This window comes from Carettochelys insculpta, chromosome 18 (assembly GCF_033958435.1).
Source record: "Carettochelys insculpta isolate YL-2023 chromosome 18, ASM3395843v1, whole genome shotgun sequence".
Taxonomy (NCBI): Eukaryota; Metazoa; Chordata; order Testudines; family Carettochelyidae; genus Carettochelys; species Carettochelys insculpta.
In genome coordinates this window covers 23,787,791-23,807,508 of record NC_134154.1, presented here as the reverse complement: position 1 = coordinate 23,807,508, position 19,718 = coordinate 23,787,791, and the positions used below count along the sequence as shown (strand labels likewise).

Genomic DNA, 19,718 nt, shown 5'->3' with positions numbered 1-19,718 from the left:
TTGCCCTTCTGAAAAGCATTTTGGAGGCTCCTTAAAAAACTTTTGCAAAGAAAGAAAATCCCAGTTCTTCAGAATAGCTGCATGGGTAACTTATCATAACAGGGGAGGCTAGTAGGAGAAGCAAAATGATATTTCACACCTATGAAAAAGAAATGGCAGATGAATAAACCTGGGGAGGGGCCACTGGAAAAAGCAGTTCACTGGTGCTTTGGATTTTAGGAAAGAAAGGCGGCTGAAGACTTCGCTTCAGCAAAGCCCCTCCTGCCAGCCCAGCCCAGCCCGGCGAGAGCCCTCATTGCTATTTTTGGAATTACCAAGGAGGCACCGTTGCTGCTTTTTATTTTTTTGCAATGGGCTGTGAGTACAAATGTATTTAATTATCTCTGGGAGACCTCTCAAGGACAGATGGAAAACGTATTAAGGTATTAAATCTTCAAACAATTCTCCCCGCTGCTCTATTGTTTGCTCAAGGAAGAGCTGGCTAATATCTTGCGTTCTCTCGTGTTCTTTAAAAGCCAATGGTTCAGCTGGACCAAATGTTCTCAAAGTAGAGAAAGGAACTTTTCTGCTCTCCCCACCTGCACACACCTCTCAAATATTTTCTCTTGCACGGAACCCTAAAAGGCCAGACATACCAAACTTTCCCAAGGATGGAAAAGGCCATGGTCAATATCCACACCTGATCACCAAGCAACAGAACCACACAAGGGCTACGTCTACACTTACAAAAAAACTTTGAAATTGCCATGATAATGGCCAAATTGAAGAATACTAATGAGGTGCGGAAATGAATATTCAGTGCCTCATTAGCATGCCGCTGGCCACGGCACTTTGAAGGTGCCGTGGTTCACTCACCCACAGCTTGTCTACACATGGGTCTGTTTCGAAAGGACCCTGGCCAACATCAAAATCCCCTTTTTTGTAAAGGTTTTTGTACGTGTAGACGCAGCCAAGGGAAAAAAAAGGAAGAAGGGGATTTAGCCATAACTTTTGCCACCTTCATAACAAAGCTGAGTATTTGCTGAGAATTTATAAAATTAATGGGGGACGGCGGGGGGGTTGAGAGAAAGAAAGAGACAAAAAACCTTTTCTTTCTAGGAGGAAAGAGCTGGCCTGGTTTTGAAAGGTGCTAAGTACCCACAGCTCCCTCCACTTCAATCTGGGTACCCAGCAGCTCTGGAAAAGTCAGGCTGCAGATCTGTCTGCTATGAGGACACCGCTCTCAACAGCTATTGTGCATTGTTCCCCAACTCCCCCACCATATCTCCAGTCCAAGTTAATCTGGGTTTGCTTTTCCAGACACACTTGGATTTAAGACTGAGTAGAAAACCAGCCAAGCTCCCCAGCTGGGCTTCACTGGCGGGACTGGTCCAGGCCTGGAAGCCCTGTGCCTTGGTAAAGCCAGGCGGAAAAATGAACAATAAGGCTCAAAGAAAGATGAGCCTGTTTTTCTCAACAGGCTAAATCCCACTTCACTACTCCCTGTGCTGAGGCTGGCTGGACACTGGTGTCCCATGGAGGTTGCCAGACAAACGGCTGCTTGGAAGCTTTTTGGAGCAAGGGCTTCTTTAGAAAGAGCTGCACGGACAGCTGCTTTCCTGCGACTGTTGCATGCACGCAGTCCAGCCAGAGAAGGGCCACCTCCCTCAGAAATGAGGGGGGTGGGGGGGGCCACAGCTGGTGCACAGCGCTACACTGCAGCCAATTGGGGTGAAGCTGCAAGGCAAAGCAGGCAAAAACCCCAGTAGGATCAGGCCGCATGCAAGGAAATCTCATGGATCATTCTTAGGGCTCCTATCTCAGCACCTCTTCCAGGCTTCCGGGAAGGGGGAGTGGCTGCAAAGCTGATTTTCCAGCTGCCAGAATAGCCCCTTGCACCATAGGTTTCAAGTCCCTATCAGCAGAGAACGCAAAGGTCGCTTAAAGCTATCTGCCCCCACCTCTCATTCCATCTGTTCCTCTGCAGAGGGGGACGCTAAGGAATCTGGCCCAGGAATTCAAAGGCACCAGCGTCCTCTGAACTCTGACTTTATCCTTAGGCCCCCCATTGTCCCAGCAGTTCTGTCTTTAAAGGAACCAGCCTTCCCACTGCAAGCTCCAGAACCACATCGCTCTCAGTCCGAACAGCAGGTCAGACCTCACCCAACTCCCACCTAAACCAACAAGGAAACCTCTGTGGGTTTACTCACTCCACATGCTCCAGCAGCACTGCTGAAAGACAACTCTGGAGGCATTGCTTTCACCCGGCACCACAGCTCATTCTTAGTCCTCTCGGCCCCACGCTCGTTCCCTCTCCTCATTTTTTCCCTCAAGGGAGGAATACATTTTGTTATGTGCACGGAGGCACAGGCAGATGTGGACCGCCAAGAGAAACATATGCTGCTGGCTGTGGATGCTCTGCTCCTCAGCTGGGCAGCACCTGAAGCTCTCCTGGGTGGCTGCCCAAGAACTCAGCTTATAGGGAACACTGCTCTCGGCTCCCTTCCCCTCTCCTCTCAGCCCACAGCCACTTTGATACCTCTGTAGGGAAACCCTCTGAAAACAGGTGTCTAGAGTTAATTGTGCCAGGCTGTTTATAAACCAAAAACTGCCCTGATACAATTTATGAGGGGGGATGGAGGCATTTGCTCACCAGAAACAACACTCCAGTCATTGCACAATAGGGCATTTGGGTGGGTTTCTCTGTCTGTGCCATTTCTGCAGAACTTGGGAGGAACGTCAGCAGCTTGTTCTCTCTCTAAGAGCGCGCTAATAGGCTCGGTTTCTCATTCAGAATGGCAGTGCAATTACACCGCCTCCTTAATTCATGAATTCCAGAGCACACGCACATCAGGGAGCTGGCTCACCTCTGGGGCGGGTGGGGATTAGCAGTCGTCAGCAGGCATTACAGATCATCCTGACGCATGGGACGTAACCACTGGTAACGGAGACACAGAACTGCTTTGCTTTAGACATCGAAAAATCTTTACAAAAACACAGGCTGCCACTGTGCTTTTGTCACCTTGATCTCTTAATGGGGCTACTGGAATCGGCTTGGCATGTGTGGGAGAAATCTTCTACTGGGCAGCGCTGTGCTGTGTAGTCACAGAAGGAAGGTCCAGTGGCTAGGTCAGGGATGTGAAAGATATGGCCCGGCTGGAACCCTGAGGCTGCCCAAAATGTCTGGTTGCTCCGTCTAGGCACCACATGTCCGTTGCAGAGGAGACAGGGAAAAGGAGAACCTTGTGAGCTGCTCCCATTGGCTGGAAACTGGTCCCCCAGAAGAGATGTGCAGTGCAGGGAGACACATATGGGGAGCATCCAGCTGTTCTGAGCAGCCTGGGGATGCAGCAGGCAGGGAGCCTGTCCCAGGTCCCACTGGGCCGCTGGCCTGGAGCCACGGAATGTGACCACAGATGAAAACTGGGTCTATGGTCGACATTTCATGTCGATGCAAGGCTGCCAAGGTAAGCGCCTCCCAGCCAGAGCCCGCCTCTGGCACCCCAGGTCCTCTCTCTCCCCTCAACTCGCCACCCAAGCCCTCTGTACCCCAATTCCCCCAGGTCACAACTCTCTCCCAGACCCTGAACCCTTCCAGCTCCCATCCTCTAGGCAAGAATCCTCTCCTGCACCTATACCCTTTCCTCGACCCCACACCCCAATTTCCTGCCCCAAGTCACAACCTCCTCCTTCCCCAACTCCCTCTCAGATCCCACACTATCTCCTGCACCCCAGTCCTCTTCCTTGAGTTCCCTTCTGCACCCAACCTCCCCCGCAGACCCCACACCCACACCACAGAAAAGAGCAGCCTTGACCACTTGCCAAAATCTTGGTGTGTTCTCCCCAGCCAAAAATGGTTGCCCACCCCGGCCTAGACTGCTGATAATACACCATTACAGAGATGTGGGGGTGCTCTGACAGAGCTCTTTCGGTGCTAGGCCACCTTACTTGTTTCTTCTTCAGCTTGGAGATCTGCTGTTCGACCATGGTGATTTCCCGATCCACTCGGTCCATGTTCTGGATCAGCTCTTCCTTCGAAAGCCTGGAGGGTAACAGATCCAGCTCTGAGTCAGGGTGGGCAGGGCTGACTGGGGAGACGGGTTCCAACTTGCCTGTCAGGCCCCGATCCTGTGGAGAATAAGAACAGTCCAATCAGCTATTTTTCTAGCACCTTTGCCTCACGCACCCTCCTCACAGGCTGCAGATGCTGACTGCCCCTTCGCTTTCCAGCTCCTCAGCACGAACATGTCAAAGAACCAGACACAGAAAGCTCCCTCACACGGATGCAACAAACTGCCTGGCTCCCCACAGAAGAGCAAGCTAACCTCCAGGAAGGGAGGAGGTGCCCCACCCCTCTGTGGTCAGCCATTCTACTTGTTCAAGAAAGGCCAGTCACGTTGGGAGTGTAAGCTCCTTCGGCTGTCACCTGCCACAGAAACCATCAAGCCATCCACTGTGCGGGTCAGACGCCTGAGGGCAGAGGATAGAGCTTTACCACCAACTGATTCAAGACTACCGCAAAACTTAAGAACAGCCACACTAGCTCAGTATCCTGCCTTCCAGCACTGGCCAACAGGGCTGATGTGGGGTGGGGGGGAAAGGGGCATGAGGGAGGTCACCCCCCCAATGACATGAGTGGGAGGGGCTGGTCACCAGCCAGCATGGGGACGACTAGTGAGGGCGCCTGCCCCCTACCCCCACCACACTCACCAGCAGTACCCAGGAAAGCCGAGCCAAGAGTCCCCAGTTCACTTGGCTTCTCTGGCTGCATTGCTCAGGAGAGGGGCAGGACAGCCCCCGCACTTCCTGGCAGGAAGCAGAGCAACATGGCTTGGGGAGCAAATCAAGCGGGGGCCACTTTGCTCGGCTTCCCCAGCCTTTGCTGGTAAGTGCTAGGGGGCTGGACTCCTGCTGCTGGTGTCAGACCCACCCAGCCCCGCTCATCCTCCGTGCCACTGTGGCTGCGGGACAAGGCAGGGCTGGGATGAAGGAAGGGCCGGTGGTAAGGGAGGCTGAGGTGGGGCGTCCCAGTCCTTCCCCAGCCAGAAAAGTGCAGCCCTTGACCACTTACCAACACCTTGGAGTAATCCCCCTCCCCCACCCCCAGTATCCTGCTTTAGCCACTACTCATTTGCTCAGGTCTCCAGGCAGCCTCAGAACAATAATCTGCTTTTGCACTGCACTGTTCACCTCAAAGATCTCATAGCAGGACTGATCTACAAGCTTGGCAAAGGGATCCACTCCCCCACCGTTAAAACAAAGCCACTCCTTGACTGAAGCACAGCCGCTGATCAACACCACTTGGCAACACAAGAAGTAATTTAGGACTGGACATGAGCCCCAGCTCATCCCAATGCAAGTACAACGCTGCACGGAGGATGCTGCCTGGCTCTTAACTGTACCATCTGCTTGCACCCATCACCTCCTCTTAACCTTCAGCCCCATGCTGCACCTGTAGCAAAGGCTTACATCCCGTGGAATTTCAACAGATGAGAACCAATTCAGCCAAAAGGGCAGGACACTGAAATTAACACTGCTGCCTGCTCCTACAAAGAGCAACAATAAGATCTGTAACGACCCATCAGGCTCTTAATTTCATGTCTGATTTCAAAGACAGCACTTCTCCTGCAGCATGCGCCCACCTCCATGTGTGGCACTGCTTTCATGCTGACTCAGAGCCTCCCCAGAGATCTTTCTGGACTCCAGTCCAAGGGTGACCCAGCCCTGACCCTGTTTTGCTGTGAGATCCAACACCATCCCAGTACAATAGCCTATTCTGGCCTAATGCATTCCACTCACATTGGGTAGCTACACAGCATCGTAATTAAATTTATCCCTTGGTTTGTTTTGCAGTGGGATGGAATTCTGCCACCACCACCCCCCCAACAGGGGAGGTAAAAACGATGGTTTCGTTTGTAACTTTAACCCAGAGATAAAGGCACGATAATCAGCCCTCAGCTGCGCCGAGAAACATAAGAAAAGCAAACAAATGCAGCAGCTCGCACAACTCTGCACCTTTACTGCAGCAGCCCCGCCACTGGAAACAAGGCTGCCATTGTTGTCCAGCACCAACTGGTGCTTTTCATTCCTTCCAGAAGGGCTCCCTTTCTCTGACTCATGGTATGTGGAGGCACGCCAGGCTAGCTTCCTGCCCAGGCCAGCGACAGGTGGGCTATTCATTAACTTACCACTTGTACTTTAGGGCTGTTTGCTTCTTGGGGAGGACCGGGGCCAACTGAAATCAGACCACAGCTAGCTGGGGCCAAGGATCCGACAAAAGAAAGAATGTAAAGTTCTGCTGCCATGGTGAAAGCAACAGTCGGCTACCCTGGTTAAATGCTGGGAATCGTTCTGGCCCTGACATCACCAACTGTACTGGAGCCTTCTAGGACTGACGTGGACGTAATGAAGGATACCGCCACCTTAGTGACAGCCTGGTTCATCATTGAATTAATAGCTGCTTACTAGGCTGCAAAGTGCAGCATGCAGTTTCTGTCCCTGTTCGGACCCCCAAATCCGCCTTAGAAGTGGAGAGTGCATCACAATGAGACATCGTAGCATTTGCCTGGCTCCCCCCTCAAGCCATCCAGCGAGAGCTGTGATGGAATTCAAGGGGTATTTCAATACATTGCCCATGAAGCCTGACGTGGCTTACGCTAAAGTTTCATGCAGCTGTAAGCCGGTTTCACTGTGCTAGCCCCACAGTAAGTGACATCTGTTGACTCCTCACTGAGCATTCAGTGCAGCGATCTATGGGAGCCATTGTTTTCTTTTGCTGAAGCCAGAGCAGAGGAGAACTTAAAGGGGAAGAAGTTGCAGCAAAGGCTGGAGAGCAATGTTCCCTCTAATTTTTTTCGTCCGCAGGTGGAATAAGTTTTGCAATGTGCACTGAGGCATATGCAGATGTGCACCAGCGCTAGAAAAAACAAGCTACAAATTGTAGTTGGCTGTTGGCACTCTGCTAATCAGCTGGGCAGCACGTGAATCTCACCTGGGCCACCCACAAGAGCACGACTTAGAGGGAGCACTGCAGGAGAGGAGATTTCTGCCCAGGCCCCACTCCAACCACTGAAAGAATGAAGATAGGACAGTTAATGCTCTTGGTGAGCTCTCTCTTCTTCTGGCTTTCTTGCCTGACAGACGGTGTCTCTGACATTTGAACCCAGGGCCACAAGAACTTCTTTTTTAATCTTTTTTAATCCCATCTTCTCCCCCGCAGTTTTAAAACTCTGCTGCAAGGGAAGGATTTTGTGCCGAAACAAGAGAGATGCACGTTTCCAAGACTGAACTGGCAGAAGCCAAGCATCCAGGAGGGTCCCTCTTCAAATGGTTTTATCCCACAGAGACACTTTGGCAGATTTGGCTCATGAAAGGCCGCTCCTGCTTCTGCCATCAGGAAGATAAAGCACAGCAGCCATCTGGCTATTAATAGCCTTCCCCCACCCCTTTCCTTGGTATCACAAGGGGGATTTTCCATTTCTGCACATGAGGAGATACCACAAAGGCAGCTGAAGACATTTACTCCAAGTACCACTCCAAAAAATGAAGCCACAAGAGCACTAAGCCCACATTGAGAAGCAGGGCGGTCCTGAGGGGTGGAAGGGGACCAGGATAACCCCTCTGCACTGCAGACCTCAGACTTTCCCACCCTGAACCTCCACCCCTCCCCAACAGCCTGGCCAGGGATTATCTAGGACAGGCTGCAGCAACAGACGGCACCACCAGAAGGTCGCCCCCGCCTTAGCTTTCCTCCCTGCCCCACACAAGGCAGGATCCCTCTCAGTCTGCTGACGTCCACTTCTCCCCGAGTGGCAGGGACAGAGGCCACTTCCTGCTGCTGCAGAGAAGTGGGGCTCACAGGACCAGGCGGACTCTGAACAGAGCAGGCTGCCACTAGCACCACGTGGGGAGTGAAGCGGGGGGATAGAGGAGGGGAGTTGATCTGCTGCTGCTGTTGCTGCCATCCCTAAGACGGCTGGGGTGGCTGCCGCAGGACCCCCAAAAGCACAGGGCCTGGGACGGCTGCTCCACCTCAGCCTACAGACAGGATGGCTCTGCTGAGAAGGCAAAACAGTGAATTTCTGTCTCTCTAAATTTACACCAGGACCAGATGGCGCAAGAGCTCAACTACCTGCCTACCACATCCATTGCCAAGCTCTCCATTTTCAGAGCCAGAGGAAACTGGAGATCAATCTATAGGTATGTAACCTGTGGTGCGCTCAAGCCTATGGGACAGTAGGAGTGGGAAGAAAATTGTGTGATGCATGGTTGAGTAATTCAGGAGAAGTCACTTGAGTACATAATTTCAGGGAGGCGGGGGTGGGAAGAGAATCTAACTTTAAATACAGGTTGAACCTCTCTAATCTGGTCTCTTTCTGGTTTGGCAACATCCATGATCCAGCGTGATTTTAGTTGGCCAGATGTCCACTTATCATGGGTATGGACAAGTTTCCTGTGGTCCCATAAAGTGTGTTTAAAGCCACCAGTCCTGGCTCTCAGCTGTACTGCTATTTAGCTGTCATTTACCCCTTAATGTCTTCTAAGGATATGTCTACACTTACGGGAAGATCAGCTTGCTGGTGATCCATCTTCTGCGGTTCGATTTAGTGTGCCTAATGGGTGATGCACTAAATTGAACTGTCATGGCACCATCAACAACCCCAGTACTCCTCACAGTTATGAGGAATAAAGGAAGTCAATAGATGAGTTTCTCCTACTGTGTGGACAGTGGCAAAAAAAAAAAAAAAAAAAAAAAAAAAAAAAAAAATCAATTTTCAATAAGCCAACTACTGCTATGCAATTCTCATAGCTGGATCTGTGTGTCCAAAATGGATTTTACCTCCCAGTGTAGACCTGGCCTAAAAGCCCAGTAAGGCAGGGGGAGTGTTGGTAATACTGTTAGACCATATTGACTTCCTGTAGTTCGGCAAATTCTCTGGTTTGGCACCGGTCAGGTTCTGAGGGTGCTGGAATAGAGAGGTTCAACCTGTATGAAACAAAGTGAAACTGACCCCACAGTTGCAAGCTACAAACCATAAGGAACTTTTAAAAGATTAAAGCCCTTTTTGTAAAACCTCTAGGTCCTGTTTCTGCTCCCTTGTCAAATCTGTGCGTTCCAGAGGCAGAAAGAAAGGCAATGGAGCAGGAAGAATGGCAGGGCGCTACCTTCCAGAAAAGTGGTCAGCTGACATTACTTTGACCGCACTCAGAGGCTCTTTCCAAGTGAATAATTGCATTTTTGCAGATACATGTCTGTAGCCAGAGATACACCAGCAACAAGGACACAGGAGAGAGGAAATGAATGCAGAAGTCTCTTGGGAAACGCACACCTGATAATGAAGCTGAGGAGCTGCACTCTCCTCTTACAAAGAAACCCTTATTCCCAAGCACAAAACACAGGTGCATAGGCAAAGACCGTGATGCAGCTGTCAACTTGTAAATGCTGGATTTTCAAAGCAGGTTAAGGAACAGCAAGTTGTCGGCACTTGAATCCCCGTCGTGTACTCCAGCCTCCTCCATGAGCAGTATGCCTGGGAAGGCACCTCTGATTGCCTCTCGGGATCAAGTGTGCCACGCATGAGCACATGCAGGGCTGCAGATTATCACTTCAAAACACTCTGGTGCGTCACTCAGTCAAGTAACCAGTGCCCGGTGCTCTTTTGCTGCAGCAGGTATTGCTAGCAGCAATCCTGTGCTGTCGAAGGCCTGGACTGGGTGACCAAATCGGCCCATTCCACCTTTAATTCCCATGACAGACTGTGTAACGAGCTGCTCAGTGGTGCTTACAGCAGCAGATGTTACACACCGGGAACCTCTAGGTCAAACATCCGTTTTTTCTACGGCTGGTTCTCTGGCACTATGAGAACCTGCCTGCTACTTTGCACATGTGCAGACATCTAGTCATCAAACCTGCCAAATTCAGGTCTAGAAAGAGGCTGTTTGGAATACTCTGAAGAGCTAGGGGCCATGCAAGCGAAGCCATTCAGCCCAGTCTTCCACAGCTTCAACATTAATGCTCACGACAGAGACAGGCCTCGGGGCATACACCTCAAAAGGTAAAACAGCAGAGTGCGGCAATGCGGAAACCCCCTGTGACGTATCTCCTGGCCACCATCAGGGAAGGGAAGAGAGCAGGGTTGCAAAAGCCAAAAAGGAGGAGAACACGATGAGCACGTGTAAGAACACGTCCTTGGAATGTACATGGCAATGGACCTTTCACCTGCCCACTGCCTTTCCTCGCTCCAATGTTATCCCAGCCTCTTGGCACATTACTGCCTGTGTTGCCTCCACCCCCCCGCACCACCACCACTCTACCCCTGCTACACGGCAGCTCAAAACATTCAGCCAAGACAGTGACACTCCAGCAAGCCACAGTCTGCTGGACAGTCAGCCACAGAGTGAAATCCCATCAGGATAGCGCACCCTGGACCAGGAGTCAAATATTTGTGAACTGTACGCTTGAAACAGGAACCTGCTGCAGCCAGCACAGGAATGCAAAGCGCTGCGAGGGAGGGGCTGTTTTGTTTTTTAAAATGGGAACAGTGGGAAGCTTCCTAACACATGGAAGAAGCCACTGAAGCCAGCGCTGTAGAACTTTGATGCCTGAGATCACATCCCATCCAGGTTTTAAATTAACATAGTGTGAAACACAGAATTCTTCTTATTAACAAGTCGTCACGGCCTTCAAAACCAGCACACAACCCGGAGAGTTAGAATAAAGCTGCTGGAGGGAAGAAAACAATTACTTCATTACTCCAGTCAATACTTTCTCAGTAATTATACTGTTTCCATGTGATTTGTTTTTACACACAGCTAACAGCTACTGTAGACCCCGTTTATCCCTGGCCTTATTATTATGCGATTTATATGACAACAAGGGGAACAAGGGTGGGGGCAGGGGGCAGGATTAATGTGGCGCCTCCCTTGCTAATAACAGCTGCTGCTATGAAGGAAAACAATTAACACTAGAGAAAGATGTCATCTGGGAGGAGAACCAGTCCTGGGCTCTTATCAGGCAAGCGGCTTTTCCGAGCATAGGTCCCACCACAGCTGCTCACAGGAGGTCCCACCAATAAAATCAGAGCTCTGTGTGACGAGTGCCACCTTCATTTTTCTGGGATGCGACCGAGTGCAGTTGAAAATAAGAGATGTAAAATCTGGGGAAGGATTCGTAAAGCCACCACGGCCCCCACCCCCTCAACATCCACCGCATTCAACTGGCGCCTGCAACAGCTCTGACCCAGCGATCCCACAGGGGGTTAAACGATGCATGTGGGGTCACAGTCCAAGCAAAAGAGGAGGAACTCTTGCACGCCGACAACGACTCGCCCTCTGAAGACTCTGCCCTAGCTACACTTACAGCACTGCTGGGCCACAGCGGCAAGCGAAGATGCGATTACAGTTCTCCCATTAGCACCTAGTTACCCCATCCGTGTAGGTGGGAGAAGCTCCTCTGTTCACCTGCAGCATGAGGAGAGATGAAGGGGGCGGACAAGAGGGAGCACACCCCAGTTAGCAATTAAATTTTTGCCAGAGGCACAGGGAGCAGTGCACGTCCTGAATGCTACCACAGGTCACCTGGGCTTCCGCCAGCATAGTGCTGTCTGCAGTGAGGGTTAGGCTGCTCTGCCTGCGTCGCTCCAGGTGCGGATATCCCACACCCCGGGGTGATGTGTCTGTAGAGACTCGTCTGTAGCACTGACGGAGGCGAGGCCATATCACCTCCCCTCACAGTAACAAAACCAATTGGCCTCCCTGGGTGGGCTGAAGAGGCAGAAGAAGAGAGGGCCTGTGAGTGCTGTGCATCAGACGCAGTAATGCTGAGTAGACAGGAGGTGGGGTTGGAGTGTGGAGAATCAGTGAGGCAATGGGAAGGGACTGTTCTCAACAGCTGGTGAAGCTGAAGAGAAAAAGAGGAGGAGGGGGCAGGGCACAGAGGATGTGGAACGGGGGGTGGGGGGGAAGGACAGATCAATAATATGCTGCGTTTATTTTTTAAATCCTTCCATGGAGGGCAAATCATCTGCAGGTGCAAAGAGTGGATGGCTCCTGCCTTCAGAGGCACCTCGGCATTCAGCACTTTGAAGCCTAAGAGCCACATGAGAGAGGTTGGCGAATGAAAGCCCAGATCCCACAGCATGTTGGGAGACGCACACTAGAGCTCTTGTTCACATCTTCTATCACCCAGACCTCAAAGCAAGCTGTGAATGGCTGTAATCTGTGTTTTCTTGATAGCCAATCTGCCGCTTTTCTACGGCCCCAGGGGAGGCCACATCATAAGTCTGTAACCTTCATTTTCCGTTGGTCAATTAAAGCTATGCTGCCTGACAATGAGGTGACAGAGTCTAACAGTTTTGAGCAGTGCTTCCTCCCCACCCCCAGCGGAATGCACTGGAACGGCTTTCCAGCATCTTTTTTCCTGGTGCCACCATTTTGGAAGCCAGTTGGGCAGCTCTGAGTCACATGTGGCTCCTTAAGGAGCCATTTGCACTCCCACTGCTGCCGCACTGAAAGAGGAGTACTTGATTTAATTGGTTTAATGGCTGGCAGGAGGGATCCTGCCATTAAAACAATTAAATTGAGTCTTACTCTTTTGGCATGGAAGGGGGATGCAAACTACCCATGCTGCACTCTACTTGGGGGGTGCGGGGGGAGCCACAGGGCTGGGGGGGAGCTATGCAGCCCCCGTGAAGAGAAGATGGCAGCCAGCAAAGGAACAGTGTGGGGCAGCAGCATATGGAGCTCCTAGGTAAGGTAAGTAAATTCTGGGCGGGGAGGGGTTTTAGGGCTGCAAAGGGGTTAAGCCTGGGGCGGGTGGCTGATTTGGGGCTATGGGTGTTAAGCCTAGAGGCAGGTGGGTCAGTTTTGGGCTCCCAGGGGGTTAAACCTGGGGATGGGTGGGTGGGGTGGTCTGGAGCTGCAAGGAGGTTAAGCCTGGGGGTAAGGGGGGTGGTTTGGAGCTGAAGGGGGTTAAACCTGGCAGCAGTTCGGGACTGTGGAGAGTTCCAGCACCTGTTTTTTCTAGAAAAAAAGTGCTGGTTCTGAATATGAAATTGGGAGCCGGGTCTCCTTGTTTTAAAACCTTCAGTCAGTAGAGGTGTTCAGACAAATCATAACTGCTGTTTGCCCGAGACACTCCTCTATAAAATAAGTAGATTACTAACAGTCTCTTCATTCCAGAAGCATGAGCATTGAACACCTGTAAATAACTCTGTGAACCCAAAACAATGCAAGCAGTCCTTTAGCACCTTAAAGACTCACCATTTTATTTATTAGGTCATGAGCTTTAGTGGAAAACGAAAGCTAATGACCAAATAAATAAACTTATGAGTCTTTAAAGTGCTACAGGACTGCTTGCTTTGTATTGTGAAGATACAGCTAACAGAGCTACCACAATGAGGCTTCGTTTACCCAGTTTAGTGAAGGACCAAATTAGGAAATTAAGGGATTGTCCAACTGCAGTTTGATTTATTTATTAAACACAATGTTGTGTTAGAACTCTGAGCCTCTTACCCCTAATTCCTTCTGCTTGCACATCGCAGGCACACCTACAGTTTGAAGAACAGATGCAACAGACAGCTGGATTATGACCGCTACAGATCCACAGTGGGCAAAATTAAATTTACAACTAAAAATAATGGAAGCCCTAGCATCCAGGTAGACAGTTGAGGCATATGACTGCCTGCCATTTTATCTGGGGATATTATCCTGTCACCTGAGTCTTTCCTAGCTCTGCATATCCATCAAATGAAGCTTAATCTGCAAGCTAATTAAATCCTTATTATGCAGTTAGTGTGAGAATGTGCCACAAGGCAGAGCCACTATTTGCTCTCTACACCTCTCAAAGAACTTGTGCATAAAGCTAGAGTAAGTACTAAAACCAAGGGCTCTTCAGGGTTGTGATTTCCATGGAAGTATGGTGGGGAGTGGGAGAGAAGGCTGAGAAATACCTTCTCCAGTTTCATGGCAGGTCAGTCGCGGAGCACGACAGGAATCCAGCCCTCCTGATTCCCTATCTAGTGCCCATTCCCCTGGCCTGTGCTCAGAAACGAGCTTCTAAAAACCTTAAACCCAAAGAGGTTAAACGTATTTTTAAATATTTAATTACAATGGGAACCACGCTTATAAAAATCAATAGACCTACAATCCCCTTGTCTATTTATAATCCAAACTTGTGCTAATGCAGCAGGTGAATACAAAGAATATGGAACTGACTAGCTGGTCATGCCTTCCCAGCCAGGGACATGCAGAAAGAGATAAAAGGGTGTTACAGTGAAAAGCAGGTCAGGTTATTAAAAGTCTTTTGTTTTTATATCATCTGTCATTTTACTGGTCCTTTCTTCAGCCCAATCTTTTTATGGGAAATGTAATTGTTAAACACTTAGGATTTTCCAATTGACAGTACCTCTGCAATAAAACTGAAGGCGGCTTGAGCTAGTCTCGATTCCTCCAAGTGCAGGCAATGCTGTAAATTGTGCTTGAGTCCTGGTAGCAGTGAAATGTAGTGGTTGCCAAAAGTAGCATCTTGAGAACATAGCGGCACTAGTTCAGCATTCCTTCAGCCCAACATCAGGCAAACCATACCAACTTGGGGATCATCAAACTCAGGACTGCCTTCTTGTGATGGGCAGAAGGGGTTATTACAAAACCACCATAACCAAACCAGTAACATAGTAGGAAGGGAGTGGGTGGAAAAAAAAAAAAAAAAAAAAGACATCTGCAGAACTGTACAGTAACTGTAAATGATGCTTTAATAATACACTCCCAAGGACCACCAAAAAAAGGAGTTGATTAGCAAATACACTAACATTCCCAAGCAACACTAATCAGAATGTTTAAGTAATTCAAAACTGTGGGATCTAAGGATTACACGTGTTTCTCCTCAGTTCCCACACACAATGGCATGTGAAGGCAGCAACAAAGGATTAAAAAATTATATTCATAAGATTTTAAATAGTAAATATTCTCATGAGAGTTAATGAATCAGAAGACTCGGGAGCTGTATAAGAAACAGCACTAATTCTCATTCATATCATATTATATACAAACTTTTTGAGAAGACCCATGAAATTCCATTCCCTGTAACCCAGCCAAATTCCATGAAACCAGAGCATAAAATATCCCAATAATTTTTAGCTTGCACAAAACTAGGTCAAGAAAAACTTCTCCAAAGTTTCAAACAGCTTGAAGCAATTTAATTGCAAAATAAGTAACAAATGGTGACCATCTCCACCAACAGATTTACGAGGATGGTAAACCTTTCCAGTTAGTGTTATGGTTAAATGCACTTACTGAAGCATAGTATCTGGTCTTGCAAAACTTGTTTGTGCTCAGAGAAGCCATCCCATGTTATTACACTTAACAGATGCCACCTCGGGGCTCTGTAAGATTCCAGAAGAATACAGAAGCAGCAATGAACACTGCATATAGTCTTCTAAGCAGCTTAGAACAAGGAGACAAACCATGAAAGACTATGTAAAGCTCCCACTGAACTCTTGAGTCTTCTAACCCATGGATGTTTTACCTGTGTACTTACCTCCTTGGATCTGCTGCTAGTAGATACCAATTGTATTGATGTCACACGTTCTGCCAGTGAGATCACATGAGTTCTGAACACTCAGATACCAAGCTTTTCATTATAGGTTGGGTGCCCATACCTCCCCAGGCCAAATACAGGACAGGGAGGATGACCCTGTGTGTCCTGGCCAAAATGGGATGCATGGTCACCTTCCAAGCAGAGCGGTGGATGCTCTGATGGGGCTGCCACACTACTGAGGGGGTGCTCCCTGGCTGTGGGGGGCAGCTGCTACTCCCGGCTTAGGAAAGCCAGGAAGGGGGAAACAGCTGCGCTGGCCCGGCTCTGACGCACCCAAGCTGCAGGGAGCCAGAGCCGGGCCAGTTGTGCCAGTGCAGCTCCCAGCTCCCTGAGGCTGAGGAAGCCAGGAAACCTGTGGTTTGGGGAGCCAGGAGGCAACTGCACCAGTCCGTCTCCTGGCTCCCCCGAGCTGCAAGGAGCTGGGAACTCGGCTCCCCCCGGCTCCCCCAAACCGCGGGGAGCCGGCATCTGGGCCAGCCAAGCCAATGCAGCTCCCTGCAGCTCAGGGAACCAGGCGGCAGCTACACCGGTCCAACTCCCAGAGCAGCGGGGAGCCAGGAACCAGGCAACTGGAGAGCTGGGAACTGGGCAAAAGCCTGTGCCAGTGCTGCTCCAGCTCCTCGCTGCTTGGGGAGTTGGGAACCAGAGGGCAGCTGAGCTGGAGCAGCTCCTGGTTCTTCGTGGCTCAGGGAGTCAGGACGCAGCTACGCCAGCCACTGAGAGCCAGGCGCAAATACAGGGTAATTAACCCCTTTTTAAAAATAAATTGGGGTGCCAGCTATCCCAGCCAATACGGGACAGATGGTCACCCCAACTAGAGGTGGGCTGGTAGCAACACCTATTCAGATTGTCTGACACTTTGCTTTATAAAGCCCCCATTTTCAGCTTCCAGTAACTTTGCCGGAATGTTACCAATCTGACATTTTCCATGCTGGGAACCCTGCATCAGGTTGTTTTTAATCTTCCTTTTACTTGTATAACTTACAGCCAGAACAGTTCAGCAATTTCCAAATACGAGGTTAGGGAAATACATGCTGGTTTGTAACATGCAAAAAAAAAATCTGGCAACTCTTGCACTGAGAAGCTGTAGTACCTGTATGCTTTGTGGCAGGGACAGGAAATTTGGCATGAGGGGCACACTGGGGAAGTGGAGGGGAAAGCTTTGTACCCAGCATGTGACTTTAAATGTTCCTGAGAAAAACCCGTCCAAGTGTGGCTGCTGTTGAAAATTTTCCTGTCCTCACATGTGCAGCAGAGACTTCTTAGACCTGAGCGGCTAACATGCTCTATCCCCTTCTCCTCCCTCATCACGCTGACATGTGACCGCACTGCACCTGATCCGTTCTCCTGCAGAATGACTGGCCAGGTTCCAGTCAGGGCTACAGGGGCTCTGTCAGACATTCCCTGTAACGGCTGCTCCAGATACCTGAACTGAGAACAGGGAACTTAGAGAGACAAAGTAGGTGACACTAGATCTTTTGCTGGACCAACTTCTGCAAGTGTTCAAGGAGCCGCCATCTCTCCTGTGCTCCCAATAACCAACCCCAGTCCCTGGGCCCAGGCAACGTGCGGGAGAAAGACATCTGACTCGAACACATCCCAAAGTCAGTGGAAATCCTTTTGACCTGAATTTTTCTGTACCTTGGCTCCTCATCTGTAAAATGGGGAAGACTGTCACCACCCTGTCCCTGTCACCTCATTTGTGTGCTGGGGAGATAAATTATGTGCTCAGAGACTGTAGTGACGAGTGCCGTAGCAAAGCCTGTGAGCAAATTAAGAATTCTGCATTCAAATGAGGGACTGAATAGTGTACAGCAAATGAGACCTAGAGCCACACGCTGAATAGCAAGTATTAAACAAAATATCGAATAGCTGCTCCTTTGCTAAGCACTGTCCAACCTGTGCAGTAAATGAGGAATGGGCCCTTGGCAAAAACAGCGTGTGTAATTAAAGAATCTATCGTGAGGCATTCACACCCGGAGGCTGAATTAAGACTGCACAGACCATATTACTTCTGACATTTCCTATCTTTTCAGTGCTTGCCTTTGCAACCTTAACATTGGTTTAATGCAGCAGAGAGAGAGAGAGAGAGAGAGAGTGTGCGTCCTTTCCCCAGCACTGAAGGCAAAAAAAAAAAAGATAGATAGATAATCTCCCTTTTTCTGATCATGTACAACAAATTCAACCATAAATGCTACACCATCTGTTTCATTGAGCTAGAAATGCTTGGGTAACAAGCTGGGTTTCTGTTAGCTCATAAGAAAGTCAGTTACAGTGCCACTTACATAACACTGTAAAGAACGAAGTCCTGTGGCACCTTATAGACTAAGAGATATTTTGGAGCATAAGCTTTCATGGGCAAAGACCTGCTTCGTCAGATGCATGACTGATGCATCTGACAAAGTGGGTCTTTGCCCACGAAAGCTTATGCTCCAAAATACGTTAGCCTATAAGGCACCACAGGACTTCTTGTTGCTCTCGAAGGTACAGACTAATATGGCTACCTCTCTGATACTTGCAAAGAATGAATTCACTTGACTTAAACCCTGGTGCTCCATGTGGAGCATAGGTCATCTACAAGTCTCCTCCACTTCACTCTGTCTCTGGACAAAACTTCTAGCTGACCCCAGGAGTACACCAGTTGCCTTTCAGTCTCAGTAGATCTTCTCCATGTTGTCCAAGGTCTTCCTCTTTTGAATTTTCCTTGCGGATTCTGTGAGAGAGCTTGATGGACTATGCTGGATGACGGTTTTTTTGAGTGTGGCCTAGCCATCCCCACAGTCTTCTCTAGATTTGAACGTGAAATGGTTCTTGTTCTGCTTGGTTCCAAAGCTCCTCATTTGTGACCAAATCTTGCCATTTGATGCAAAGGACGAATTCAAGGTGATGGCAAAAGGAGATAATTCCTTCCTTTTATTTTTAGTATATGAACAAAACAGGCTTCTACTTTTTTTTCCCCTCAATATTTGCATGTCTAGCTTCCTCTCCTCTGTGGCTGACATCTTTAGATGATGTATAGTTTGCTGCCATCTATGAGTTTCTCTCTGTCTTGCCACACACATACACAGGCACTTCACTCCCAAAAAGCCACAACTGAAGTTTATGTGTTCTTGATTGCAAACACTTGCCAGTGCTATAAAGCAAAGCCCGGGCTACAAAGGGTGAAGGAAAAAACCCTAAGCAAAATGCACCTCTAAGTGTACAAATTGCTCTCTTGGTTTAGTGGAAGGAAAGAGGAATTAGAGGTGCATTGCCAGATGTGGAAAACAATAGGAGCAGGACAAAATCCCACATCTGGAGGCTCAAAAATGGAACTTTGGGAAGCGTACTGTTTAGGTTTACAAAGGCCAATTGGGGCCTGCAGAAGTGGGACCCAGAAGTCCCCCGAATCACCCATCTTTGAAAATCTGTCCCTCAAAATGACTTCCTGCACTCACCAGAAACTAGCCTTCCCAGCCAGGGGACTGCTCAACAACAACTGATAATCAACTCTCTCAAGTGGAAGAGAGTCAGCGCCAGCATATCTATCGACAAAAGAGGTGTCAGACTGTTGTCTTTTAAAAGGAGCCAAACGTGAAGAGAAAGAATTTTTGCAACTGAAATGACAGGGGAAGTTTAGGAAGGCAAAATCTAATTACTCAATTTGGAATTTGGCCAGGGGAACTAAGTTCACTTCCAACCACTTCTCAAAAGAACCATGGGATCTTTAACAACCAGAACTGTAGCTCTCTAAAGAGAGTGACATGACACAACCGACACATGGAAGAACAGTAACAGAGGGGGAGCCGTGCTAGTCTATATACTATCAAAACAAAAAAGCAGTCTAGTAGCACTTTAAAGACTAAGAAAATAATTTATTAGGTGATGACCTGAAGAAGTGGGTCTGTCCCATGAAAGCTCATCACCTAATAAATTATTTTGTTAGTCTTTAAAGTGCTACTGGACTGCTGTTTTGTTATGGAAGAACAGCAGAGACATCCACCTCGTGGTAGTGCTCATCAGTTCCTACTGGGGAGCTCATGATCTGGATTTCGACTGGTTCCAACTGGGGCTTATGTCAGGTGTTACATTGGACTGTATCTATTAGCACACTTCTCCTAGTATGCTTGTGCTTATAGTAAACACGCTTTTATTAAAAGAGGCC

General features: G+C 49.1%; 1 protein-coding gene across 12 annotated transcripts in view; it reads right to left on the bottom strand.

Annotated features, from left to right (window-relative positions):
• The window catches only part of NCOR2 (nuclear receptor corepressor 2), a 446,369-nt gene that overhangs the window by 235,849 nt on the left and 190,802 nt on the right, over nt 1–19,718 (bottom strand). For all 12 annotated transcript variants that reach the window (XM_075012373.1, XM_075012370.1, XM_075012376.1 and 9 more), the window contains exon 5: nt 3,928–4,107. In XM_075012373.1, the coding sequence (XP_074868474.1) occupies nt 3,928–4,107 (180 nt within the window). The remainder of the gene's footprint in view (nt 1–3,927; nt 4,108–19,718) is intronic.